We start from the raw sequence: 27,788 nt of genomic DNA on the forward strand, positions 1-27,788 counted from the left end.
GAGTCTTCAACTGAAGAGAGAGGCAAGGACACCTGCACCATGGAGAAACCATGGAAATGTGGGGACTGTGGGAAGAGATACAAATACCCATCTGAGCTGGAAGCTCATTGGCGCAGCCACACGGGGGAGAGGCCATTTACTTGCTCTCAGTGTGGGAAGGGATTCAGTCAACCATCCCACCTGCAGACACACCAGCGAATTCACACTGGGGAGGGGCCCTTCACCTGCTCTCAGTGTGGGAAGGGATTCACTCAGTTATCCAGCCTGCAGAGACACCAGCGAGTTCATACTGGGGAGAGACCGTTCACCTGCTCTCAGTGTGGGACGGGATTCACTCGGTTATCCAACCTGCAGAGACACCAGCGAGTTCACACTGGGGAGAGGCCATTCACCTGCCCTCAGTGTGGGAAGGGATTCACTGATTTATCCACCCTGCAGACACACCAGCGAGTTCACACTGGGGAGAGGCCGTTCACCTGCTGTCAGTGTGGGAAGGGATTCACTCGGTCATCCAGCCTGCGGATACACCAGCGAGTTCATACTGGGGAGAGACCGTTCACCTGCTCTCAGTGTGGGAAAGGATTCATTGATTTATCCACCCTGCGGAGACACCAGCGAGTTCACACTGGGGAGAGGCCATTCACCTGCTCTCAGTGTGGGGAGGGATTCACTCGGTTATCCACCCTGCAGACACACCAGCGAGTTCACACTGGGGAGAGACCGTTCACCTGCTCTCAGTGTGGGAAGGGATTCATTGATTTATCCGCCCTGCGGAGACACCAGCGAGTTCACACTGGGGAGAGACCGTTCACCTGCTCTCAGTGTGGGAACGGGTTCCATCAATTATCTGACCTGCAGCGACACCAGCGCATTCACACTGGGGAGAGGCCATTCACCTGCTCTCAGTGTGGGAAGGGGTTCAGTCAGTTATCCAGCCTGCGGAGACACCAGCGCATTCACACTGGGGAGAGGTCATTCACCTGCTCTTAGTGAGGGAATGGATTCACTCAGTTGTCCAGCCTGCAGAGACACCAGCGAGTTCACACTGGGGAGAGGCCATTCACCTGCTCTCAGTGTGGGAAGGGATTCAGTGTTTCATCCCACCTGCTGAGACACCAACAAGTTCACGAGTGATTCCAGGGGTTGGATTCTGCTGTTATTGTTTCTGCTCTCAATTACATCCAGGACTGCATTTTGTTCATTCTCACAGTTGGTCAATGGGGAGGGTCGGAGGGTTTCTTTCTGCTGGACTGACCAGTCTCACAACTTGGCCTCCAGTGGGCTGATGCTCTTTGAGTCTTGTTGCGAATACCTTGTTTTAAATTTCACAAAGATCACAGAGTGACAGGGTGTGAGGAAGTTCAGAGATATTTAGTCAGCATTTCTGTTTGAAACCCCCCAAATGTCCATCCAATTTCCTTTGTAATTGTTTATTGTCTCCACTTCCTCCACCCTCGTAGGCAGCGAGTTCCAGGTCATTACCATTCGCTGCATCAAAATATTCTTCCTCACATCCCCTCCTACATGTCTGACCCGAAACTTTATATCTGTGACCCCCTCTCCTTCTCCCATCAGCTAATGGGAACAGTTTTTCTTTGTCCGCCTTATCTAAACCTGTCAGAATCTTGTCCTTTGCTCCAAGGGGAACAACCCCAGCCTGACATCGACAATAAAGAACAAACTAACAGAATATGTTAATACCTGAAATCAAATAGGAATGTTTAATTTCTGTTTTAAAGATATTGTGAATATATTGTCCTGGACAATAAAGGAATTGGAATAACTCACCTTGGGTGTGGTTGAATGGAATATATCAATCCGGTATCCACCTACAGTCTAGGGAAAGTCTGGAATGTGTAGCTGGAAATCTTTCCCTAATATCACTGCGGATGTACTTACACAATGTGGAGGTGCCGGCGTTGGACTGGGATAAGCATCATAAGAAGTCTCACAACATCAAGTTAAAGTCCAACAGGTTTATTTGGTAGCAAACGCCACTAGCTTTCGGAGCGCTGCTCCTTCGTCAGGTGAGTGGGAGTTCTGTTCACAAAACAGGATTTTTTATGATCAGAACTCCCACTCACCTGATGAAGGAGCAGCGCTCCGAAAGCTAGTGGCGTTTGCTACCAAATAAACCTGTTGGACTTTAACTTGGTGTTGTGAGACTTCTTACAGTGTACTTATGCCTCAGGCATTGCAGCAGTTCAAGAAGGCAGTGTTGGGGTTGACCATGGCCGAGGCAGCTACATACAGCCACATATTCTGTTATAATTGAAGGACTGCAGATTGAATGTGAGGCATTATGGGACTGGACTATCTTGACCACATTCCTGTGACTGCTCAGTTTCTGCAATCATGAACCATTAAAGCTGCTTAGCAGGGCTCCAACAGAGGACCTGGTGAGAATATTTACTCAGAATGAGTTCGAATTAAACTTATTCCAGGACCGGCTGGTGTTCAGCGGCTGAGATTCCTGAATCTGTGAAGAGGAGATCTGACCAATCAACAAACAGTGGGAGATAGTTGGTTAAGAAGTTAAAAAGCGTTCTCAGGCATTGTTTAAATTATTATATCCCAAATTTGTGATAAGAACTGTGAGGGACTTGTGATCCAATATTCAGTGAAGTGCCAGCATACTCCAAGTAGCACTGGACTGAAACGCAGACGTCTGAGAGTGGATTCTAATGGTTGCAATCCGACCCAAGCATGGCCAGTGAAAAATCAGAGCTTGAGTGGGGACCGGACAGGTCTCTTACCTGCCATTTGGAACTAAGAACAAGAAACTTATTGATAAAATTATTAGAGAATAGAGCCAACGTTTCGAGTCTGGAAGACATTTCATAACAGTTCTTATGAAGGGTCATCCATACTTGAAACATTGGCTCTATTCTCTCTCCACAGATCTGTCAGACCTGCTGACATTTTCCAGCATTTTCTGTTGTTGTTTCAGATTCCAGCATCCGCAGTATTTAACTTTTATGATAAAATGATTAGTTCTGATTGGAATCCCCACGACCCTCCCGCAAAACAGTGGGAGTGGTGGCAAAAGGGGAAAAAGGATAAGGATGATAAAGTCTGGCTTCTGACTCTCAAGCCCATGTAGAATCAACAAAATGAGTGAACCAGTTTGTAAAGAACAGAAGTTGTCCATCCCTAACAAAAACTGATCAAATTAAAGTAAATAGGTTCTGGAATATAACAAAAAAATTAAGAGCTGAAGTTTACAATCGAGTTTGTTTTGATTTTTATACTTGTGTAAAGTGGTATTATTGTGGGCCAATTTTTTTCTGCTCACTCCCCATCCCTTCAGGTTCTGTAGAAAAGTTAACCCTTTCAGCAGACAGTTCATTTCTTTTCAAATCATCTGAAAACTCATGTCTATTTTAGTTTATAATTGAAGATTTATGGGAATTGGCTAAGGTGGGCTTTTGACATTTTTAAAGTATAAAAAAGTGGTCTTGAGAAGCCAATTTGGTAGAGAGAGGTGGAGGGAGAAATGTTTACGGAGAGGTGTTGAGAGCCGTTGGTTTTACAAGTTATCCATGTTTTTGGAGCGGTCACTTCATGTCCTGGTCTGAGAGGGATGGAGAGACGTCTGTTCAATTGTTAAAGTTAAGCTTTCTCTATTAACTGTTAATCGATACTTTACCTTTTATCGTTCTGACTTGTTACATTTTTAATGGTTAATTAACTTTCTGAATTCACCATTTAAATTGTTCTGTCTAGCCATATGGTTAAGACACTGGAACTTGGTGTGATTTACAATTGGGGAGGTTATTGTAAACAAGAAAACCCCCATAAATCTTAGTACAAATAAATTAAACTTCTTACAAATGGAATGCTATCCATTATTACGAGAGAAATTGAACATAGAAGTAAAGATGTTCTGCTTCAGTTATGCAGGTCGTTGTTGAAACTGCATCTTGAAAACTGGGTGCAGCTTTGTCTCCTATTCAAGAAATGATACAAATGCATTGAAAGTGGTTCAGAGGAGGTTTAATAGATTGCTTCCCAATTCTTGACCCTCACAGGATAAATTTTGTCCGATTTTCCTTGTCTTCAGCTCTGACAAAGATTCATCCTGACTCAAAATGTTGTCTCTATTCTCTCTTTACAGATGCTGTCAGACTTGCTGAGATTGTCCAGCATTTTCTGTTTTTGTTCCAGATTCCAGCAACAGCAGAATTTTGCCTTTGTACCAATTCTTGTTGGATAAGAGATTCAAAAGTATCGGGTGTAGAACGAGAATGTGGAATGCAAGACAAATAGATCAGCCATAATCCAAATAAGTGGTGGAGCAGACTCAAAGGGCCGAATGGCCTAGTTCTGCTCCTATATTCAATGTTGGTCACAAATTCCTGACAATTGTGAAACAGGGCTGGAAGATTCGCCTTGCTTTTGTTATTGGGAAAATGCCCTGGGGAACCATCACTGTGAAAGACAGTTCTGGGATTAAAGGTTGCCAGTCTGGAAAAGGAAAACTGTAGAAATAAACCCTCGGGGAGTGAAGAATCACTTTGGACTGGTTTTGAATAATTGGGTGTCCAAGACAGAGTAAAATATAACCGTTGAGTGGGATATTTGATTGTGTTCAGAGTAAAAGGATAAATTCAATTTGACAGTTTGAGGACTATGTTCCCTACAAAAAGTGTTTAATCATTGTTGCTTCCAGTTTGTTCGACTAAAAGTCAGAAAAATTTAAGTTTTGTCATGTGATTCTTTAATTTGTTCACTGGATTTAGAATTCAGTTTTTCAAAATTATTGATTGTCACAGAAATCCAAGCAGTTCATTTAAAGCCACAAGTTTCAACTTCCCATTTGCGCCTGCTGCTCCTTTCTGTCTCTCTATTGCTCGTGTCAATGACAGCCAGGTGACGGAGCTGAGGGCTGAATTTAGCTGAGAATAACGGGGCCTGCGCCCCAGTTGGGAAACTGCCTTGGGCGTCGCACTAATAGAGAGACTGGGAAGGTGCTGGAGGACTGAGTGGGAAATGGGCCTCCAACCAATTGTTATATCGGTCACTCAGAGCTAAAGAGAAACCCATCTCTTTAAATACATACAGGGAAGAGGCTGCACTGAAATCTGTCCCTTTTAACCTGCACAAAAGCAGGAGGCTGAGATTCACAGGCTGCAGGTGGAGACCATTCAGCCCAGCATGCCCCTGCTATCTCATAGAAACATAGAAAAACTACAGCACAAAACAGGCCCTTCGGCCCCACAAATTGTGCCGAACATATCCCTACCTTTTAGGCCGACCTATAACCCTCCATCCTATTAAGTCCCATGTACTCATCCAGGAGTCTCTTAAAAGACCCCATTGAGTTTGCCTCCACCACCATTGACGGCAGCCGATTCCACTCGCCCACCACCCTCTGTGTGAAAAACTTCCCCCTAACATTTCCCCTGTACCTACCCCCAGCACCTTAAACCTGTGTCCTATCGTAGCAGACATTTCCACCCTGGGAAAAAGCCTGTGAAAGTCCACCCGATCTATGCCTCTCAACATCTTATATACCTCTATTAGGTCTCCTCCCATCCTACGTCTCTCCAAGGAGAAAAGACCGAGCTCCCTCAGCCTATCCTCATAAGGTATGCCACTCAATTCAGGCAACTTCCTTGTAAATCTCCTCTGCACCCTTTCAATCTTTTCCACATCCTTCCTGTAATGAGGCGACCAGAACTGAGCACAGTACTCCAAGTGGGGTCTGACGAGGGTCTTATATAGCTGCATCATTATCCCCGGACTCCTAAACTCAATCTCTCGATTGATAAAGGCCAGCACACCATACGCCTTCTTAACCTTGGCCTCCTCCACCTGCGGGGCCGATTTTAGTGTCCTATGGACCTGGACCCCAAGGTCCTTCTGATCCTCTACAGTACGAAGAGTCTTTCCCTTTATATTGTACTCCTTCATCCCATTTGACCTGCCAAAATGGACCACTACGCATTTATCTGTGTTGAAGTCCATCTGCCACTTCTCCACCCAGTCTTGCATCATATCTATGTCCCTCTGTAACTTCTGACATCCCTCCAGACTATCCACAACCCCACCAACCTTCGTGTCGTCGGCAAACTTACCAACCCATCCCTCCGCTTCCTCATCCAGGTCATTTATGAAAATGACAAACAGCAAGGGTCCCAGAACAGATCCCTGGGGCACACCACTGGTGATTGACCTCCATTTAGAAAAAGACCCATCCATACCCACTCTCTGCCTCCTTTGGGCAAGCCAGTTCTGGATCCACAGGGCAGCAGCCCCTTGGATCCCATGCCCTCTCACTTTTTCTAGAAGTCTTGCATGGGGGACCTTATCGAACGCCTTGCTAAAATCCATATAAACCACATCTACCGCTTTCCCTTTGTCAATGTATTTAGTCACGTTTTCGAAGAACTCCACCAGGCTCGTAAGGCACGATCTGCCTTTGACAAAGCCATGCTGAGTCTTCTTGAGCATACTAAACCTCTCTAAATGCTCATAAATCTTGTCCCTCAGGATTGTCTCCATCAGCTTACCAACCACTGAGGTTAGACTCACCGGTCGGTAATTTCCTGGGCTATCCCTATCTCATTGAAAGTACTCTCTGATTCATCCAACTGCTCTGTTCTTTCGCCACAGCCCTGCAAATTCTTCCCTTTCAAGTCTTTACCCTTTGGAAAGATTCTATTGAATCTGCTTTCAGGCAGATCAGAACAACTCGCTGTGTCAAAAAATAAAATAAAATCCCATCTCCCCCTCTGGCTCCTTTGCCAATTACCTTGGAGGGACTCAAATTCTGTTAAAGAGCCTGCCAACCCCTCTCACCCACTTTCCCTAAAGTGCATCAATCTCATCAGGAAAAGTCCAGAACAACCAAACACCTTTACTGATGAAAGTTTATTAATGAAACAGAACTTGGTTAAAAACAAACAGAAAATGACTTGAGGATCAAAGACAACCAGAGTAAAAGGATGTTCACAATGTTCTGGACCCAAATGGTTTCTCTTTAATTCATCTGTAGCCTGTTCCCTGCCCTCTTTGTGGAACACCTCCGCTCAGCCCACAAGCATCACCCTGACCTTCCGCTTGCTTACCATTAGAATTCACCACCTTGCTCTCACGCTCACATTTCTGTCCTCGGCCTGCTGCAATGTTCCGGAGAAGCCCAACACAAGCTGGACGAACAACCCCATATCTTCCGATGAGGCACTTTACAGCCTTCTGGACTCAACATTGAGTTCAACAACTTCACATCCTGAACTCTCTCCTCCATTTTGATTTGTTTTTTGCCGAGTGCCGTTGTTTAAGAAGGGTAGCAGGGATAACCCAGGAAATTATAGGCCGGTGAGCTTGACGTCCGTGGTAGGGAAGTTGTTGGAGAGGATTCTTAGAGACAGGATGTATGTGCATTTAGAACGAAACAATCTCATTAGTGACAGACAGCATCGTTTTGTAAGAAGGAGGTCGTGCCTTACAAATTTGGTGGAGTTTTTTGAGGAAGTGACAAAAACTGTTGATGAAGGAAGGGCCGTGGGTGTCGCCTATATGGATTTCAGTAAGGCATTTGACAAAGTCCCACATGGCAGGTTGGTTAAGAAGGTTAAGGCTCATGGGATACAAGGAGAAGTGGCTAGATGGGTGGAGAACTGGCTTGGCCATAGGAGACAGAGGGTAGTGGTCGAAGGGTCTTTTTCTGGCTGGAGGTCTGTGACCAGTGGTATTCCGCAGGGCTCTGTACTGGGACCTCTGCTATTTGTGATATATATAAATGATTTGGAAGAAGGTGTAACTGGTGTAATCAGCAAGTTTGCGGATGACACGAAGATGGCTGGAATTGCGGATAGCGAAGAGCATTGTTGGGCAATACAGCAGGATATAGATAGGCTGGAAAATTGGGCGGAGAGGTGGCAGATGGAATTTAATCCGGATAAATGCAAAGTGATGCATTTTGGAAGAAATAATGTAGGGAGGAGTTATACAATAAATGGCAGAGTCATCAGGAGTATAGAAACACAGAGGGACCTAGGTGTGCAAGTCCACAAATCCTTGAAGGTGGCAACACAGGTGGAGAAGGTGGTGAAGAAGGCATATGGTATGCTTGCCTTTATAGGACGGGGTATAGAGTATAAAAGCTGGAGTCTGATGATGCAGCTGTATAGAACGCTGGTTAGACCACATTTGGAGTACTGCGTCCAGTTCTGGTCGCCGCACTACCAGAAGGACGTGGAGGCATTGGAGAGAGTGCAGAGAAGGTTTACCAGGATGTTGCCTGGTATGGAGGGTCTTAGCTATGAGGAGAGATTGGGTAGACTGGGGTTGTTCTCCTTGGAAAGACGGAGAATGAGGGGAGATCTAATAGAGGTATACAAGATTATGAAGGGTATAGATAGGGTGAACAGTGGGAAGCTTTTTCCCAGGTCGGAGGTGACGATCACGAGGGGTCACGGGCTCAAGCTGAGAGGGGCGAAGTATAACTCAGACATCAGAGGGACGTTTTTTACACAGAGGGTGGTGGGGGCCTGGAATGCGCTGCCAAGTAGGGTGGTGGAGGCAGGCACGCGGACATCATTTAAGACTTACCTGGATAGTCACATGAGCAGCCTGGGAATGGAGGGATACAAACGATTGGTCTAGTTGGACCAAGGAGCGGCACAGGCTTGGAGGGCCGAAGGGCCTGTTTCCTGTGCTGTACTGTTCTTTGTTTGTTCTTTGCATCTTGTTTTCATGTTTTTTGCTTCCAGACAGAGCTGTCCTTTATTCTGCAATTAACACATACTGTGGACCAATGCTTTGTTTCTTTACCACAACCATTACCTCTCCCTTTGCCTTTTGCTCCGGGATATTTTTGTCATTTAATCTCACCCGCCCTCTAACCAATCCGTGACTTTCCCTTTTGTTCGACCTGACCCTCCCCCGTTTCTTACATAGAACGTAGAACAGTACAGCACAGAACAGGCCCTTCGGCCCACGATGTTGTGCCGAGCTTTATCTGAAACCAAGATCAAGCTATCCCACTCCCTATCATCCTGGTGTGCTCCATGTGCCTATCCAATAACCGTTTAAATGTTCCTAAAGTGTCTGACTCCATTATCACTGCAGGCAGTCCATTCCACACCCCAACCACTCTCTGCGTAAAGAACCTACCTCTGATATCCTTCTTATATCTCCCACCATGAACCCTATAGTTATGCCCCCTTGTAATAGCTCCATCCACCCGAGGAAATAGTCTTTGAACGTTCACTCTATCTATCCCCTTCATCATTTTATAAACCTCCATTAAGTCTCCCCTCAGTCTCCTCCGCTCCAAAGAGAACAGCCCTAGCTCCCTCAACCTTTCCTCATAAGACCTACCCTCCAAACCAGGCAGCAGACTGGTAAATCTCCTCTGCACTCTTTCCAGCGCTTCCACATCCTTCTTATAGTGAGGAGACCAGAACTGCACACAATATTCCAAATGTGGTCTCACCAAGGTCCTGTACAGTTGCAGCATAACCCCACGGCTCTAAAACTCCAACCCCCTGTTAATAAAAGCTAACACACTATAGGCCTTCTTCACAGTTCTATCCACTTGAGTGGCAACCTTTAGAGATCTGTGGATATGGACCCCAAGATCTCTCTGTTCCTCCACAGTCTTCAGAACCCTACCTTTGACCCTGTAATCCACATTTAAATTAGTTCTACCAAAATGAATCACCTCACATTTATCAGGGTTAAACTCCATTTGCCATTTTTCAGCCCAGCTTTGCATCCTATCTATGTCTCTTTGCAGCCTACAACAGCCCTCCACCTCATCCACTACTCCACCAATCTTGGTGTCATCAGCAAATTTACTGATCCACCCTTCAGCCCCCTCCTCTAAGTCATTAATAAAAATCACAAAGAGCAGAGGACCAAGCACTGATCCCTGTGGCACTCCGCTAGCAACCTGCCTCCAGTCCGAAAATTTTCCATTCACCACCACCCTCTGTCTTCGATCAGATAGCCAGTTACCTATCCAATCGGCCAACTTTCCCTCTATCCCACACCTCCTTACTTTCATCATAAGCCGACCATGGGGGACCTTATCAAACACCTTACTAAAATCCATGTATATGACATCAACTGCCCTACCTTCATCAACACACTTAGTTATCTCCTCAAAAAATTCAATCAAATTTGTGAGGCACGACTTGCCCTTCACGAATCCATGCTGACTCTCCCGGATTAATCCGCATCTTTCTAAATGGTCGTAAATCCCATCCCTAAGGACCTTTCCATCAATTTACCAACCGCCGAAGTACGACTAACCAGTCTATAATTACCAGGGTCATTTCTATTCCCTTTCTTAAACAGAGGAACAACATTCGCCACTCTCCAGTCCTCTGGCACCATCCCCGTGGACAGTGAGGACCCAAAGATCAAAGCCAAAGGCTCTGCAATCTCATCCCTTTCCTCCCAAAGAATCCTCGGATATATTTCATCAGGCCCAGGGGACTTATCGACCTTCAGTTTATTCAAAACTGCCAGTACATCCTCCCTCCGAACGTCTATTTCCTCCAGCCTATTAGCCTGTAACACCTTCTCTTCCTCAAAAACATGGCCCCTCTCCTTGGTGAACACTGAAGAAAAGTATTCATTCATCACCTCTCCTATCTCTACTGACTCCATACACAAGTTCCCACTACTGTCCTTGACTGCCCGAACCTCACCCTGGTCATTCTTTTATTCCTCACATAAGAGTAAAAAGCCTTGGGGTTTTCCTTGATCCAACCCGCCAAGGACTTCTCATGCCCCCTCCTAGCTCTCCTAAGTCCCTTTTTCAGCTCATTCTTTGCTAACTTGTAACCCTCAATCGAGCCATCTGAACCTTGTTTCCTCATCCCTACATAAGCTTCCCTCTTCCTTTTCACAAGACATTCCACCTCTTTCGTGAACCATGGTTCCCTCACTCAGCCATTTCCTCCCTGCCTGACAGGGACATACCTATCAAGGACTCCCAGTATTTGTTCCTTGAAAAAGTTCCACTTTTCATTATTGCCTTTCCCTGACAGTTTCTGTTCCCATCTTATGCCCCCTAATTCTTGCCTAATCGCATCATAATTTCCTCTCCCCCAATTGTAAACCTTGCCCTGCCGTACGGCCCTATCCCTCTCCATTGCAATGACAAAAGACACCGAATTGTGGTCACTATCTCCAAAGTGCTCTCCCACAACCAAATCTAACACTTGGCCCGGTTCATTTCCCAGTACCAAATCCAATGTGGCCCCACCTCTTGTCGGCCTATCCACATATTGTGTCAGGAAACCCTCCTGTACACACTGCACAAAAACTGCCCCATCCGAACTATTTGACCTACAAAGGTTCCAATCAATATTTGGAAAGTTAAAGTCCCCCATGACAACTACCCTGTGACCCCCACACATATCCATAATCTGCTTTGCAATTTCTTCCTCCACTTACCAACATCAAACCCATCACATTTCTCCCTCTCTTTCGTTCTGAAGTAGAGTTACATTGGACATGAAACATTAACTCTGTTTCTCTCTCCACAAATGCTGCAAGACCTGCTGTGTTTTTCCAGTTCTTTCTGTATTTATTTTAGATCTATCTGTAGTGGCAGGAAAAATACTATTTACTACCCAGGATAAAATAAATGTCCTTCATCAGCTTTTGTGGATCATTTCAGTGAAATGTGCTCTCCCAGACTCAAAGAGCATCAGCCCACTGGAAGCAAAGTTGTGAGACTGGCCAGTCCAGCAGAAAAAAACCCTCCAACCCTTCCACTTCACCAACTGTCAGAATGAACATGGTTCAGTCCTGGATGTGATTAACAGCAGCAATAACAGCAGAATCCAACCCCTGTAATTGTTTGTGAACTCGCTGGTGTCTCCACAGGTTGGATGACTGAGTGAATCCCTTCCCACACACACAGCAAGTGAATGGTCTCTCCCCAGTGTGACCTCGCTGGTGTTTCCGCAGTGTGGATGACGTTCTAAACCTCCTTGAGCAGTGAGAGCAGCTGAACGGTCTCTCCTCCGAGTGGAAGCACTGGTGGGCCATCAGTTCCTGAGAGCTTTTGAAGCCACTGCCACAGTCAGAGCATTTAAAGGGTCTCTCACTGGTGTGAGTGACATTGTGTGTCAAAAGATGGGAAAACTGAGTGAATCCCTTCCCACACACAGAGCAGGTGTATGGTCTCTCCCCAGTGTGAACTCGCTGGTGTGACTGCAGTGTGGATGAATTACTGAATCCCTTCCCACAGTCAGTGCAGGCAAATGCTCTCTCCCCGGTGTGAACCCGCTGGTGCCTCGCCAGGGTGGATGTCTCGCTGAATTGTTTTCCACGCTTAGAGCAGGTGAATGGTTTCTCCCCGGTGTGAACCCGCTGGTGTCTAGCCAGGGAGGATGTCTCGCTGAATTGTTTTCCACGCTTAGAGCAGGTGTATGGTCTCTCCCCAGTGTGAACCCGTTGGTGTGTCAGCAGGCTTGATGAATCTCTGCATCTCTTCCCACACTCAGAGCAGGTGAATGGCCTCTCCCCGGTGCAAATTCGCTGGTGCTTCCACAGGTTGGATGATGTTCTAAACCTCTTTGTGCAGTGAGAGCAGCTGAACGGTCTCTCCTCAGTGTGAATGCGCTGGTGGAACATGAGTTCCCGAGAGCTTTTGAAGTCACTCCCACAATCAGAGCATTTAAAGGGTCTGTCATTAGAGTGAGTGATGTTGTGTCTCTGCAGGCTGGGTAACTCAGTGAATCCCTTCCCACACTGAGAGCAGGTAAATGGTCTCTTTCCAGTGTGAATGTGTCGATGAATTTCCAGCCGAGATGGGAATCTGAATCTTTTTCCACAGTCCTCACATTTCCACAGTTTCTCCATGGTGCGGATATCCTTGTGACTCTCCAGATTAAACAATCATTTAAATCTCACATAGAACATGGGTACAGTCTCTCCCCACTGTGAATGCTGTGGAACTGGTTAAAGCCCTATCCACAGTCAGTGCACTGGAACACTCTCACTCGGGGGTGTGTGTGTGTGTATATCGGTGCTTTTCCAGTCACATTGATGTTTAAAATCTTCTGAAGCAGACAGAACAGAGAAACATTTCTCCTTCAACATTTAAAGGGCAATATATTCAGATTCCGATGAATTGAGTGTCAGATGTTGATGTGACGTTTGGTTTGAGATTTCAGTCTGTAAATCCTCACCTCCTGATATCCTGTCAAAAGGAGTTCACAAGAGTCATCACTGCCATGATAGGATAGAAATTCAGAACAGACAGTTCCAGTTTCTATGGAATATTCTTTCCTCTCTCATTTAAAGCTGTAAATCGCCGTCCCACACACTCTAGGAGATTTTAAAGTAACTTCATTGCAGTGTTAATGTAACCTGATTTGTGACAATAAAATAAATTTTGAAAACTCCCTCCATTCTCACTCTGCTGTATTTAATACTCACCGTCCCAATTCTCCTGAAGGTGCTGATTGAGGCTGATTTGACAGATCCATGTTCACTGCTTCCTGTCCTGGACACAGAGGTGGAAATCTTCAAGGTGACATCACGTTAAAGTTTTACATTTGGCCATAAGTGAGCAGACTGACGATGTGTGTAATACACTGTATTAGCTGGTTACAGATACAAGGAGAGTGTGAGGAGGATCTTTATTTAGACATCAAGTGGTGACCTGGAAGTTAAAAATTGAAGTCAGGAATGAGGAAAGAAATGGAAAGGGGAAGAAAGGAAAAGGTTTTACTCACAGATGTTGGCCTCTTTTAAGGTCAAAACAAATAAACAAACTCAAATTAAATCAGGACAAAGTAAAAAGGGCAGCTCCCCAAAAGGAAGGGGAACAGCTCGAACAAAAATCAAAGTACAAAGGAAACTTAAAAACATCAAATTAAAATGTGATTATTAGGGTCGATAACGCACCCCAACCCCTGCGGTGCCCTCTTTTTAGGTCAAACCAAATAAACAAACTCAGATTAAATCAGGACAAAGTAAAAGGGGCAGCTCCCCAAAAAGGAGGGGGAACAGCCCGAACAGAAATCAAAGTACAAAGGAAACTTAAAAACATCAAATTATTTTGTGATTATTGGGGTCAATAATGCACCCCAACCCCTGCGGTGCCCAGCGGGCGCGGAAAGCGTCAACCTCGCCCGTGGACACCGCATGCTCCCTCTCCAGGGACACCTGGCCGCGACCTCTTTTTAGGTCAAACCAAACCAAGTAAACAAACTCAGATTAAATCAGGACAAAGTAAAAGGGGCAGCTCCCCAAAAAGGAGGGGGAACAGCCCGAACAGAAATCAAAATGCAAAGGAAACTTAAAAACATCAAATTAAAATGTGATTATTAGGGTCAATAATGCACCCCAACCCCTGCGGTGACCAGCGGGCGCGGAAAGCGTCAACCTCGCCCGTGGACACCGCATGCTCCCTCTCCAGGGACACCTGGCCGCGAACGTAGCCGCGGTAGAGGGGAAGACAGAGGAGGGAGTTTCACTCTGAAGCTCATTGGCTACATTCCGCATTGTGACGTCACAACGGGGCGCTGCCTGAATCAGCCAATAGGAATCAGAATTCTCCGCGGTGACGTCTCCAGGTTCCAGTGCGCAGGCCCGGGCGCGCGGACCCGGGAGCCCCACCCCCACCATTGATTCCCTTCCCCTGCACCACATCGAGCCAAGGTTTCCAGGCAACCGGCTGACGGCTCCGGCCAGAGCGAGAAGCCGCTCGGTGATCTCCCCCTCCACCCCCGGCCCAGGACTGCGCATGTCCAAGGGAGAGGGGACTCTGCCATGTGCGAGGGAGTGCCCACTTTTGACCTTCATGCTGAGGTATTGGCCAATGGGAAGAGTGGAAGGACCGGAAGGGCTCGGGTCCTCCAGCCAATCAGAGCTCCCCCACTGTCTGAATGCGGAAGTGGACAATGAGCTTGTTCAGCTGCTCACTCCTGCCCAGCAAAGCTGCTGCTCTCTCTCTGAATGAAGATTGAGCTTCAGACAGACTCAAACTTGCTCCTGTCGCCAACATCTGTGAGTGGGAAAGATTGGATTGTCCAGCCAGTCCACCATATTGGCCGTTCGCTTTGCGTGTTGGCCAGTATAGTGTGCTCCAGGCAGGGGGCGGGCAGAGGATAAGGAGTTCAAGGCGGGCTTAATGCGCGCCTTGCGGTGAGCTTTTGGAAATGTGGCCGCTGGGAGGAACGCCTTGGTCGGCGTGAAGTTTCTGTTTCAGGTGCTTGGGTTCGTGACTTGTGCAAGAACTTTTTGTTTCGGCTGGGGCTTGTTGAATGCTGCTCTCGCTGGGATTCCTGTGCCTTGAAAGGCGTGGCCCAGGTAGATGCAATCTCGGAAGACCCAAGCCAGGGAGGAGCCATTTGGGAACTATGGTTTCGGAAGGTTCAGCCGCGGAAGGTGTGACCCCAGACGGTGCAGCCCCAGTGGGTGTGATTTTGGAAGATCTGGCCCGGAGTGGTGGACTTTGGAGGACTGTAGTTGAGCGTTGTCGACTTCGGACGGTGGAATGTTGATGGGTGAAGCTCTGGAAGGCGATGCCTCCGAAATGTTTCACAATTGTATGGTTGTTCATGGATTGTTTGTTATTGTAATATGTGGTTTTCCTGTTATGATAGTTGGTGGTTTGTTCCGGCCCCCGTCTATTTTCTTGCGTTATTTGTGGCCTGGGGGGCATCCCCCCCTGGATAAAGTCACCCCCGGGGGGTGTGACATCCACTTGGGGAAAGTTCTGGGTGGTGAAGCCCCGGACATAGTAACACCAGAGGGATTTTTATTCTCCGGGAGAAAAATTGGGAAGGCAGGCCCGAACTGAGTACCCTGGAGAGACTCTCCCACCGCCCCGGCTGAAATTCCGGAAGGGATTCCGGATTGAGTAGGCGGGGTGGTTTCCCCCATTTCCCCCCTCCGGCTGAACATCCGTAAGGTGTAACCCCCGGATATGAGTACCACTGGAGGGTTGCATCCCCCGGCAGGTGGACAAACCCAGGGGACGGTGCCCTTATGCTTCAGTGTTTATTTTTTGTTGTGTACAGTTGTAGTGTTGTGTTAATGTTTGTAGATTTGTAGATTATGATTTGTAAATGGAGGTGTATTTTGAGGGCAATGCCCTGGAAAACTGTAATTGACGATGAACCCTTCCGAAATGGAAGGTAGTAACTGATAAATGGATGGTGTTAGCCATTGGTAATGTATTTTTTCACATTTTGTTCTTTGTGTATTTGTAATTGTTTTGTACTAACGTATTTGTAATAAACAAAAAGAAACCAACATCTGTGAGTGGGAAAGATTGGATTGTCCAGCCAGTCCACCATATTGGCCGTTCGCTTTGCGTGTTGGCCAGTATGGTGTGCTCCAGGCAGGGGGCGGGCAGAGGATAAGGAGTTCAAGGCGGGCTTAATGCGCGCCTTGCGGTGAGCTTTTGGAAATGTGGCCGCTGGGAGGAACGCCTTGGTCGGCGTGAAGTTTCTGTTTCAAGTGCTTGGGCTCGTGACTTGTGCAAGAACTTTTTGTTTCGGCTGGGGCTTGTTGAATGCTGCTCTCGCTGGGATTCCTGTGCCTTGAAAGGCGTGGCCCGGGTGGATGCAGTCTCGGAAGACCCAAGCCAGGGAGGAGCCATTTGGGAACTATGGTTTCGGAAGGTTCAGCCGCGGAAGGTGTGACCCCAGACGGTGCAGCCCCAGTGGGTGTGATTTTGGAAGTTCTGGCCCGGAGTGGTGGACTTTGGAGGACTGTAGTTGAGCGTTGTCGACTTCGGACGGTGGAATGTTGATGGGCGAAGCTCTGGAAGGCGATGCCTCCGAAATGTTTCACAATTGTATGGTTGTTCATGGATTGTTTGTTATTGTAATATGTGGTTTTCCTGTTATGATAGTTGGTGGTTTGTTCCGGCCCCCGTCTATTCTCTTGCGTTATTTGTGGCCTGGGGGGCATCCCCCCCTGGATAAAGTCACCCCCGGGGGGTGTGACATCCACTTGGGGAAAGTTCTGGGTGGTGAAGCCCCGGATATAGTAACACCAGAGGGATTTTATTCTCCGGGAGAAAAATTGGGAAGGCAGGCCCGAACTGAGTACCCTGGAGAGACTCTCCCACCGCCCCGGCTGAAATTCCGGAAGGGATTCCGGATTGAGTAGGTTCGGGGTGGTTTCCCCATTTCCCCCCTCCGGCTGAACATCCGTAAGGTGTAACCCCCGGATATGAGTACCACTGGAGGGTTGCATCCCCCGGCAGGTGGACAAACCCAGGGGACGGTGCCCTTATGCTTCAGTGTTTATTTTTTGTTGTGTATCGTTGTAGTGTTGTGTTAATGTTTGTAGATTTGTAGATTATGATTTGTAAATGGAGGTGTATTTTGAGGGCAATGCCCTGGAAAACTGTAATTGACGATGAACCCTTCCGAAATGGAAGGTCGTAATTGATAAATGGATGGTGTTAGCCATCGGTAATGTATTTTTCAGATTTGTTCTTTGTTCATTTGTAATTGTTTTGTAATATCATGTTTGTACTAACCAACGGAAAATCTTTGCATTGTTTGTGGCCTGGGGGGTATCCCCCCCCCCCCCCGGATAGAGTGACCCCCGGGGGGTGTGACATCCAGTTGGGGAAAGTGTCCGGGGCACCCAGAGGGGTAACACCAGGGGGGTTTTGTTCTCCGGGAGAAAAATTGGGAAGGCAGGCCGAATTGAGTATCCCGGAGAGCTTTTCCCACCGCCCCAGCCGAAAATCCGGAAGGCAGTCCGGATTGAGTAGGTTCGGGGTGGTTTTCCTGTCCCCCCGCCTCCAGTCGAACATCCGTCAGGTGGAACCCCCGGACCTGAGTACCTCTGGGGGGTTGCATCCCCCGGCAGGGGAAAAACCCGGGAGGCGGTGCCCTGGAGGGCGGCGGATATGCTGCAATGTTTATTCTTGTTGTGTTGTACTAATGTTTGTCACTTTGTAGATTATGATTTGTAATTGGAGGTGTATTGAGAGGGCAATGCCCTGGAAAACTATGACCGTCAGTGAACCCTTCCGAAATAGAAGATAGTAACTGATAAATGGATGGCGTTAGCCATTGGTAATGTATTTTTTGTGTATTTGTAATTGTTTTGTATTAACGTATTTGTAATAAACAAAAAGCAACCAACATCTGTGAGTGGGAAAGATTGGATTGTCCAGCCAGTCCACCATATTGGCCGTTCGCTTTGCGTGTTGGCCAGTATAGTGTGCTCCAGGCAGGGGGCGGGCAGGCAGAGGATAAGGAGTTCAAGGCGGGCTGAATCCGCGCCTTGCGGTGAGCTTTTGGAAATGTGGCCGCTGGGAGGAACGCCTTGGTCGGCGTTAAGTTTCTGTTTCAAGTGCTTGGGTTCGTGACTTGTGCAAGAACTTTTTGTTTCGGCTGGGGCTTGTTGAATGCTGCTCTCGCTGGGATTCCTGTGCCTTGAAAGGCGTGGCCCAGGTAGATGCAATCTCGGAAGACCCAAGCCAGGGAGGAGCCATTTGGGAACTATGGTTTCGGAAGGTTCAGCCGCGGAAGGTGTGACCCCAGACGGTGCAGCCCCAGTGGGTGTGATTTTGGAAGATCTGGCCCGGAGTGGTGGACTTTGGAGGACTGTAGTTGAGCGTTGTCGACTTCGGACGGTGGAATGTTGATGGGCGAAGCTCTGGAAGGCGATGCCTCCGAAATGTTTCACAATTGTATGGTTGTTCATGGATTGTTTGTTATTGTAATATGTGGTTTTCTTGTTATGATAGTTGGTGGTTTGTTCTGGCCCCCGTCTATTTTCTTGCGTTATTTGTGGCTTGGGGGGCATCCCCCCCTGGATAAAGTCACCCCCGGGGGGTGTGACATCCACTTGGGGAAAGTTCTGGGTGGTGAAGCCCCGGACATAGTAACACCAGAGGGATTTTTATTCTCCGGGAGAAAAATTGGGAAGGCAGGCCCGAACTGAGTACCCTGGAGAGACTCTCCCACCGCCCCGGCTGAAATTCCAGAAGGGATTCCGGATTGAGTAGGCGGGGTGGTTTCCCCATTTCCCCCCTCCGGCTGAACATCCGTAAGGTGTAACCCCCGGATATGATTACCACTGGAGGGTTGCATCCCCCGGCAGGTGGACAAACCCAGGGGACGGTGCCCTTATGCTTCAGTGTTTATTTTTTTATTGTGTACAGTTGTAGTGTTGTGTTAATGTTTGTAGATTTGTAGGTTATGATTTGTAAATGGAGGTGTATTTTGAGGGCAATGCCCTGGAAAACTGTAATTGACGATGAACCCTTCCGAAATGGAAGGTAGTAATTGATAAATGGATGGTGTTAGCCATTGGTAATGTATTTTTCATGGATTGTTTGTTATTGTAATATGTGGTTTTCCTGTTATGGTAGTTGGTGGTTTGTTCCGGCCCCCGTCTATTTTCTTGCGTTATTTGTGGCCTGGGGGGCATCCTCCCCTGGATAAAGTCACCCCCGGGGGGTGTGACATCCACTTGGGAAAAGTTCTGGGTGGTGAAGCCCCGGACATAGTAACACCAGAGGAATTTTTATTCTCCGGGAGAAAAATTGGGAGGCAGGCCCGAACTGAGTACCCTGGAGAGACTCTCCCACCGCCCCGGCTGAAATTCCGGAAGGGATTCCGGATTGAGTCGGTGGGGTGGTTTCCCCCATTTCCCCCCTCCGGCTGAACATCCGTAAGGTGTAACCCCCGGATATGAGTACCACTGGAGGGTTGCATCCCCCGGCAGGTGGACAAACCCAGGGGACGGTGCCCTTATGCTTCAGTGTTTATTTTTTTTTTGTTGTGTACAGTTGTAGTGTTGTGTTAATGTTTGTAGATTTGTAGATTATGATTTGTAAATGGAGGTGTATTTTGAGGGCAATGCCTGGAAAACTGTAATTGATGATGGACCCTTCCGAAATGGAAGGTAGTAATTGATAAATGGATGGTGTTAGCCATCGGTAAAGTATTTTTCAGATTTGTTCTTTGTTTATTTGTAATTGTTTTGTAATATCGTGTTTGTACTAACGAATGGAAAATCTTTGCATTGTTTGTGGCCTGGGGGGTATCCCCCCCCCCCGGATAGAGTGACCCCCGGGGGGTGTGACATCCAGTTGGGGAAAGTGTCCGGGGCACCCAGAATAGTAACACCGGGGGGGTTTTGTTCTCCGGGAGAAAAATTGGGAAGGCAGGCCGAATTGAGTATCCCGGAGAGCTTTTCCCACCGCCCCAGCCGAAAATCCGGAAGGCAGTCCGGATTGAGTAGGTTCGGGGTGGTTTTCCTGTCCCCCCGCCTCCAGTCGAACATCCGTCAGGTGGAACCCCCGGACCTGAGTACCTCTGGAGGGTTGCATCCCCCGGCAGGGGAAAAAACCCAGGAGGCGGTGCCCTGGAGGGCGGCGGATATGCTGCAATGTTTATTCTTGTAGTGTTGTACTAATGTTTGTCACTTTGTAGATTATGATTTGTAATTGGAGGTGTATTGAGAGGGCAATGCCCTGGAAAACTGTAATTGACGATGAACCCTTCCGAAATGGGAGGTAGTAACTGATAAATGGATGGCGTTAGCCATTGGTAATGTATTTTTTCACATTTGTTCTTTGTGTATTTGTAATTGTTTTGTATTAACGTATTTGTAATAAACAAAAAGAAACCAACATCTGTGAGTGGGAAAGATTGGATTGTCCAGCCAGTCCACCATATTGGCCGTTCGCTTTGCGTGTTGGCCAGTATAGTGTGCTCCAGGCAGGGGGCGGGCAGAGGATAAGGAGTTCAAGGCGGGCTTAATGCGCGCCTTGCGGTGAGCTTTTGGAAATGTGGCCGCTGGGAGGAACGCCTTGGTCGGCGTGAAGTTTCTGTTTCAAGTGCTTGGGTTCGTGACTTGTGCAAGAACTTTTTGTTTCGGCTGGGGCTTGTTGAATGCTGCTCTCGCTGGGATTCCTGTGCCTTGAAAGGCGTGGCCCAGGTAGATGCAATCTCGGAAGACCCAAGCCAGGGAGGAGCCATTTGGGAACTATGGTTTCGGAAGGTTCAGCCGCGGAAGGTGTGACCCCAGACGGTGCAGCCCCAGTGGGTGTGATTTTGGAAGTTCTGGCCCGGAGTGGTGGACTTTGGAGGACTGTAGTTGAGCGTTGTCGACTTCGGACGGTGGAATGTTGATGGGCGAAGCACTGGAAGGCGATGCCTCCAAAATGTTTCACAATTGTATGGTTGTTCATGGATTGTTTGTTATTGTAATATGTGGTTTTCCTGTTATGATAGTTGGTGGTTTGTTCCGGCCCCCGTCTATTTTCTTGCGTTATTTGTGGCCTGGGGGGCATCCCCCCCTGGATAAAGTCACCCTCGGGGGGTGTGACATCCACTTGGGGAAAGTTCTGGGTGGTGAAGCCCCGGATATAGTAACACCAGAGGGATTTTATTCTCCGGGAGAAAAATTGGGAAGGCAGGCCCGAACTGAGTACCCTGGAGAGACTCTCCCACCGCCCCGGCTGAAATTCCGGAAGGGATTCCGGATTGAGTAGGCGGGGTGGTTTCCCCCATTTCCCCCCTCCGGCTGAACATCCGTCAGGTGTAACCCCCGGATATGAGTACCACTGGAGGGTTGCATCCCCCGGCAGGTGGACAAACCCAGGGGACGGTGCCCTTATGCTTCAGTGTTTATTTTTTGTTGTGTATAGTTGTAGTGTTGTGTTAATGTTTGTAGATTTGTAGATTATGATTTGTAAATGGAGGTGTATTTTGAGGGCAATGCCCTGGAAAACTGTAATTGACGATGAACCCTTCCGAAATGGAAGGTAGTAATTGATAAATGGATGGTGTTAGCCATCGGTAATGTATTTTTCAGATTTGTTCTTTGTTCATTTGTAATTGTTTTGTAATATCGTGTTTGTACTCACCAACGGAAAATCTTTGCATTGTTTGTGGCCTGGGGGGTATCCCCCCCCCCCCCCCCCCCCCTGGATAGAGTGACCCCCGGGGGGTGTGACATCCAGTTGGGGAAAGTGTCCGGGGCACCCAGAGGGGTAACACCAGGGGGGTTTTGTTCTCCGGGAGAAAAATTGGGAAGGCAGGCCGAATTGAGTATCCCGGAGAGCTTTTCTCACCGCCCCAGCCGAAAATCCGGAAGGCAGTCCGGATTGAGTAGGTTCGGGGTGGTTTTCCTGTCCCCCCGCCTCCAGTCGAACATCCGTCAGGTGGAACCCCCGGACCTGAGTACCTCTGGAGGGTTGCATCCCCCGGCAGGGGAAAAACCCAGGGGACGGTGCCCTTATGCTTCAGTGTTTATTTTTTTGTTGTGTACAGTTGTCGTGTTGTGTTCATAGATTTGTAGATTATGATTTGTAAATGGAGGTGTATTTTGAGGGCAATGCCCTGGAAAATTGTAATTGACGATGAACCCTTCCGAAATGGAAGGTAGTAACTGATAAATGGATGGCGTTAGCCATTGGTAATGTATTTTTTTCACATTTGTTCTTTGTGTATTTGTAACTGTTTTGCATTAACGTATTTGTAATAAACAAAAAGAAACCAACATCTGTGAGTGGGAAAGACTGGATTGTCCAGCCAGTCCACCATATTGGCCGTTCGCTTTGCGTGTTGGCCAGTATAGTGTGCTCCAGGCAGGGGGCGGGCAGAGGATAAGGAGTTCAAGGCGGGCTTAATGCGCGCCTTGCGGTGAGCTTTTGGAAATGTGGCCGCTGGGAGGAGCGTCTTGGTCGGCGTGAAGTTTCTGTTTCAAGTGCTTGGGTTCGTGACTTGTGCAAGAACTTTTTTGTTTCGGCTGGGGCTTGTTGAATGCTGCTCTCGCTGGGATTCCTGTGCCTTGAAAGGCATGGCCCAGGTAGATGCAATCTCGGAAGACCCAAGCCAGGGAGGAGCCATTTGGGAACTATGGTTTCGGAAGGTTCAGCCGCGGAAGGTGTGACCCCAGATGGTGCAGCCCTAGTGGGTGTGATTTTGGAAGTTCTGGCCCGGAGTGGTGGACTTTGGAGGACTGTAGTTGAGCGTTGTCGACTTCGGACGGTGGAATGTTGATGGGCGAAGCTCTGGAAGGCGATGCCTCCGAAATGTTTCACAATTGTATGGTTGTTTATGGATTGTTTGTTATTGTAATATGTGGTTTTCCTGTTATGATAGTTGGTGGTTTGTTCCGGCCCCCGTCTATTTTCTTGCGTTATTTGTGGCCTGGGGGGCATCCCCCCCTGGATGGAGTCACCCCCGGGGGGTGTGACATCCACTTGGGGAAAGTTCTGGGTGGTGAAGCCCCGGACATAGTAACACCAGATGGATTTTATTCTCCGGGAGAAAAATTGGGAAGGCAGGCCCGAACTGAGTACCCTGGAGAGACTCTCCCACCACCCCGGCTGAAATTCCCGAAGGGATTCCGGATTGAGTAGGCGGGGTGGTTTCCCCCATTTCCCCCCTCCGGCTGAACATCCGTAAGGTGTAACCCCCGGATATGAGTACCACTGGAGGGTTGCATCCCCCGGCAGGTGGACAAACCCAGGGGACGGTGCCCTTATGCTTCAGTGTTTATTTTTTGTTGTGTATAGTTGTAGTGTTGTGTTAATGTTTGTAGATTTGTAGCTTATGATTTGTAAATGGAGGTGTATTTTGAGGGCAATGCCCTGGAAAACTGTAATTGACGATGAACCCTTCCGAAATGGAAGGTAGTAATTGATAAATGGATGGTGTTAGCCATCGGTAATGTATTTTTCATGGATTGTTTGTTATTGTAATATGTGGTTATCCTGTTATGGTAGTTGGTGGTTTGTTCCGGCCCCCGTCTATTTTCTTGCGTTATTTGTGGCCTGGGGGGCATCCCCCCCTGGATAGAGTCACCCCCGGGGGGTGTGACATCCACTTGGGGAAAGTTCTGGGTGGTGAAGCCCCGGACATAGTAACACCAGAGGGATTTTTATTCTCCGGGAGAAAAATTGGGAAGGCAGGCCCGAACTGAGTACCCTGGAGAGACTCTCCCACCGCCCCGGCTGAAATTCCGGAAGGGATTCCGGATTGAGTAGGCGGGGTGGTTTCCCCATTTCCCCCCTCCGGCTGAACATCCGTAAGGTGTAACCCCCGGATATGAGTACCACTGGAGGGTTGCATCCCCCGGCAGGTGGACAAACCCAGGGGACGGTGCCCTTATGCTTCAGTGTTTATTTTTTGTTGTGTACAGTTGTAGTGTTGTGTTAATGTTTGTAGATTTGTAGATTATGATTTGTAAATGGAGGTGTATTTTGAGGGCAATGCCCTGGAAAACTAATTGACGATGAACCCTTCCGAAATGGAAGGTAGTAACTGATAAATGGATGGCGTTAGCCATTGGTAATGTATTTTTTTCACATTTGTTCTTTGTGTATTTGTAATTGTTTTGTATTAACGTATTTGTAATAAACAAAAAGAAACCAACATCAGAGAGGTTGTTTCTGTAGTGAAGTGGTTGTCACGTTTGCCTGACACGCGAAAGGTCCCCGGGTCAGAACCGGGCAGGAATGTTAATTTGTTAATTCCAGCATCTGAAAGTGGGAAGGGGGAGGAAGGTGAGCTGTTGCCTGCCTGCCTGCTGTCCGGCCTGCCTGCCTGCCTGTCGTCTGGCCTGCCTGCCTGTCGTCTGGCCTGCCTGCCGTCTGGCCTGCCTGTCTTCCGTCCGTCCGCCCACTGGAGGGTGCTCTCTCCCTGGAGGGAGAGAGGACACGGAGTGACTTTCTTTCTTTTTTCTTTCCATCTCTGGGAGGGAGGACTGCACGTTTCAACATCGAGGGACTGAGTGGTTGGGCTGGTGCCCTCATCATCAGAAGGTCGGTGCCTGAAAGGGATGGGGGGGTGAAGTAAATTCAGACTGTTTTTTCCATCGGCGGGCGGGCGGGCGAAGACACCCCGGACTTGAACTGTTTGCGCCCAAAAGGGCTGGAGGAGTAAAGTCCCCCACCCACTGCTGCTGCCCCCAACACCGGCGCCCCCAACACCGGCACCCCCTCCCCTCTTTCCCCCTGACTGGGGCACCGGCCCCCCTCCGTGCCTTGTCCCTCGTCCTCCCTCCTGCTCCTCCGACCTCCTCTCTCGCTCCGGGGAGAGAGCACCTAGATCCCCATCCACCTACCCTACCCTCCCTTATTTTTCCCTCCTCTTATACGCCCTGCCGTGGCAGAGCCTTCTCGGCCCACCTATGCGGGCGTGGCAGCTGCCAGAGCCCCCGCCGCTCCCAAGGCCCTGCCACCTTTTTCGTTGCTCACGCGGCAGCTCGGGGTGAAGTGCTACGCCCACCCCGACATGTCCATCGAGGCCTGTGTCAAGGCAATGGCTGGGGTTGTCGGCCCCTCAGCCATTGTCGCGGCCTCTAAGATGTACGGCCGGGCCGTATTCTTTTTGAAGGCCACCCACCCGCCACATTTATCATTCCCCGCGCGCCGCCCTCTACCTTGTATTGTTCTCGCTTCCAAGTTGAAACCGTCCGTCCGCCGCCGCCATTACCCGCACTGCGCATGCTTCAGGTCCCGCCCCTCATTCACTCCGATTGGTTGGAGGACCAGCCGCTCCCGCTCGGTCCTCCAGCCCCGCCCCCTCTTCCTATTGGTCCGGAGCTGGCGTCAATCAGCTCCCGGGCATTGTGATGTGGAGCATGCGCAGTGTCATTGCTGTCCTTGGCGCTTGTTTGTCCCGGAGAAGCGGAGTCAGCGTTAGGCGGTGGCTGGGAGGATTTGGAAACACTTTGTGGATCCGCAAACCCTTCAGAATCATTGTCAGCTCCCTGGTTTGCAGCTGCGGGGCTTCTCCCTCCCTCCCTCCCGGGAACAGGCCCAGGTTAACGGCCCCATCCTGGCTCAGCCACTGGAGGATGGTTCACATCAGAGGATAGGGGAGGGGGACAATAAATAAGAGGTTACACTTTGGCCTCAAATCAATGAGGGTTCTGATCTCTGGGAAGGAAGGAAACCCTGGGAGTTGGGCGGGAAGGATTCACAAACACCCGCTGGAGGCCCCAACATCCCCAATAAGACCCATTGGTTTTATTGTCAGTCTGCAGACAGGAGCTGGAGAACTGAACCCAGACAGAGGAGAGGGAGGGAGAAAACTGGGAGTGGAGGAAAGAAATGGTAGAGATGGGTTTGGATTTCAGCCCAGGGAAGAGGGAGAGTGTGTGGGACGGAGATTTACAGATTTGGGGGAACAAGAGAGGAAAAAATGTTCCAGACGAACTAGAATTGTCTGTTCAGAGTTTCTATCGTGTTCTGACAGTGATGACTTTTCTAAACTGTTTTTACAGGATATTGGAAGTGAAAGATTGGCAGACAGAAAACTCAAACCGGACATCACATCTGACAAAGTCATTCAGTTCCTTCGGAGCTGAATATCATTGGTCTTTGAATATAGAAAGAGAAATATTTGTCTGTTCTGCCTGTGGGCAAAGAAATTAAACATCAGTGTGACCGGAAAAGCATCGAGACAAACACACACCCGAGTGAGAGTGTTCCAGTGAACTGAATGTGGAAAGAGCTTTAACCTGTTACACAGCCTGAAAAAACATCACAGTTCACAGCAGGGTGAAACTACGTGTATGTTGTGTGTGTGGATGAGGCTTGAACTGATCATCCAACCTGGAGAAACACAAGGGCACCAGCACCATGGAGAAACCGTGGAAATGTGTGGAGTGCGGGAAGGGATTCGGTTTCCCATCACAACTGGAAGTTCATCGGCGCAGTCACACTGGGGAGAGACCGTTCACCTGCTCTGTTTGTGGGAAGGGATTCACCCATTCATACAACCTTCTGACTCACCGACGGGTTCACACTGGGGAGAGGCCGTTCACCTGCCCTGTGTGTGGGAAGGGATTCACTCGCTCATCCCACATTGTGACACACCAACTTGTTCACACAGATGAGAGAATGTTTCCATGTTCTGACTGTGAGAAGAGTTTTAAATGCAAAAAAGATCTGCTGACGCACCAACGTATTCACACTGGGGAGAGACCATTCACCTGCTCTGCGTGTGGGAAAGGATTCATTCAGTCATCCCACTTGCAGACACATCAACTTGTTCACTCTGATAACAAACTTTTTAATTGTTCCCACTGTGAGAAGAGCTTTAAAAATAAAAAAGATCTGCTGACGCACCAATATGCTCACACTGGGGAGAGGCCATTCACCTGCTGTGTGTGTGGGAAGGGATTCAGCCGTCCATCTGCCCTATTGAACCACCAGAGAATTCACACTGGGGAGAGGCCCTTCACCTGCTCAGACTGTGGGAAGGGATTCATTAATTCATCCAACCTTCTGATACACCAGCAACTCCACACAGGGGATCGACCGTTCACCTGCTCTGAATGTGGGAAGGGATTCACCCGTTCATACAACCTTCTGACACACCAGCAGGTTCACAGTGAGGAGAGGCCATTCACTTGCTCCGTGTGTGGGAAGCGATTCACTCGTTCATCCAACCTATTGAATCACCAGCGAGTTCACACTGGGGAGAGGCCGTTCACCTGCTCCACGTGTGGGAAAGGATTCAGTCAGTCATCCAACCTGCTGACACATCAGAGAATTCACAGTGGGGAGAGGCCATTTACCTGCTCTGTCTGTGGGAAGGGATTTTCTCATTTATCTTATCTTCTGAAACACCAGCGAGTTCACACTGGGGAGAGGCCGTTCACCTGTAATGTCTGTGGAAAGGGATTTGTTCAGTCATCCCACCTGCTAACACACCGGCGAGTTCACAAACGACTGCAAGGTTTGGATTCTCCACTTATCGATGCTGTTAATCATATCCAGGACTGAATCATGTTCTCTCTGACTTTTTTCTTCTGTTGAGGTTTGATATTCTGAATAAATGTGAAATAGACATTTGATTGAA

The 27,788-nt window shown here is 48.4% G+C and overlaps 2 protein-coding genes across 3 annotated transcripts; one reads left to right on the plus strand and one right to left on the minus strand.

Annotated features, from left to right (window-relative positions):
- LOC144485940 (uncharacterized) lies at positions 1 to 27,788 on the plus strand. The gene is made up of 2 exons (XM_078204015.1): positions 1 to 971; positions 26,740 to 27,788. Exons 1-2 carry the CDS (start codon positions 40 to 42, stop codon positions 27,710 to 27,712), a joined length of 1,905 nt encoding a protein of 634 aa, XP_078060141.1. The 5' UTR covers positions 1 to 39; the 3' UTR covers positions 27,713 to 27,788.
- Positions 11,536 to 25,519, minus strand: LOC144485937 (uncharacterized). 2 transcript variants are annotated; one of them, XM_078204008.1, is made up of 3 exons: positions 25,360 to 25,519; positions 13,414 to 13,639; positions 11,536 to 13,174 (listed from the first exon to the last, which is right to left on the minus strand). In XM_078204008.1, the coding sequence occupies exon 3, from the start codon at positions 12,832 to 12,834 to the stop codon at positions 11,770 to 11,772; it is 1,065 nt and encodes a 354-aa protein (XP_078060134.1). In that variant the 5' UTR covers positions 12,835 to 13,174; positions 13,414 to 13,639; positions 25,360 to 25,519; the 3' UTR covers positions 11,536 to 11,769. The 2 variants fall into 2 exon arrangements, with proteins under 2 accessions (XP_078060134.1, XP_078060135.1); XM_078204009.1 differs by having other exon boundaries at positions 11,536 to 13,166; positions 25,360 to 25,394.

The sequence above is a fragment of the Mustelus asterias genome, unplaced genomic scaffold, assembly GCF_964213995.1.
Source record: "Mustelus asterias unplaced genomic scaffold, sMusAst1.hap1.1 HAP1_SCAFFOLD_250, whole genome shotgun sequence".
NCBI lineage: Eukaryota > Metazoa > Chordata > Chondrichthyes > Carcharhiniformes > Triakidae > Mustelus > Mustelus asterias.

Coding starts and splice junctions, on each gene's coding strand:
- LOC144485940 (XM_078204015.1), top strand. CDS start 40: ATGGAGAAACCATGGAAATGTGGGGACTGTGGGAAGAGATACAAATAC. Junction 972..26,739: donor CGCATTCACACTGGGGAGAG/GTCATTCACCTG, acceptor CACTGGGGAGAG/GCCGTTCACCTGCCCTGTGT.
- LOC144485937 (XM_078204008.1), bottom strand. CDS start 12,834: ATGGAGAAACTGTGGAAATGTGAGGACTGTGGAAAAAGATTCAGATTC.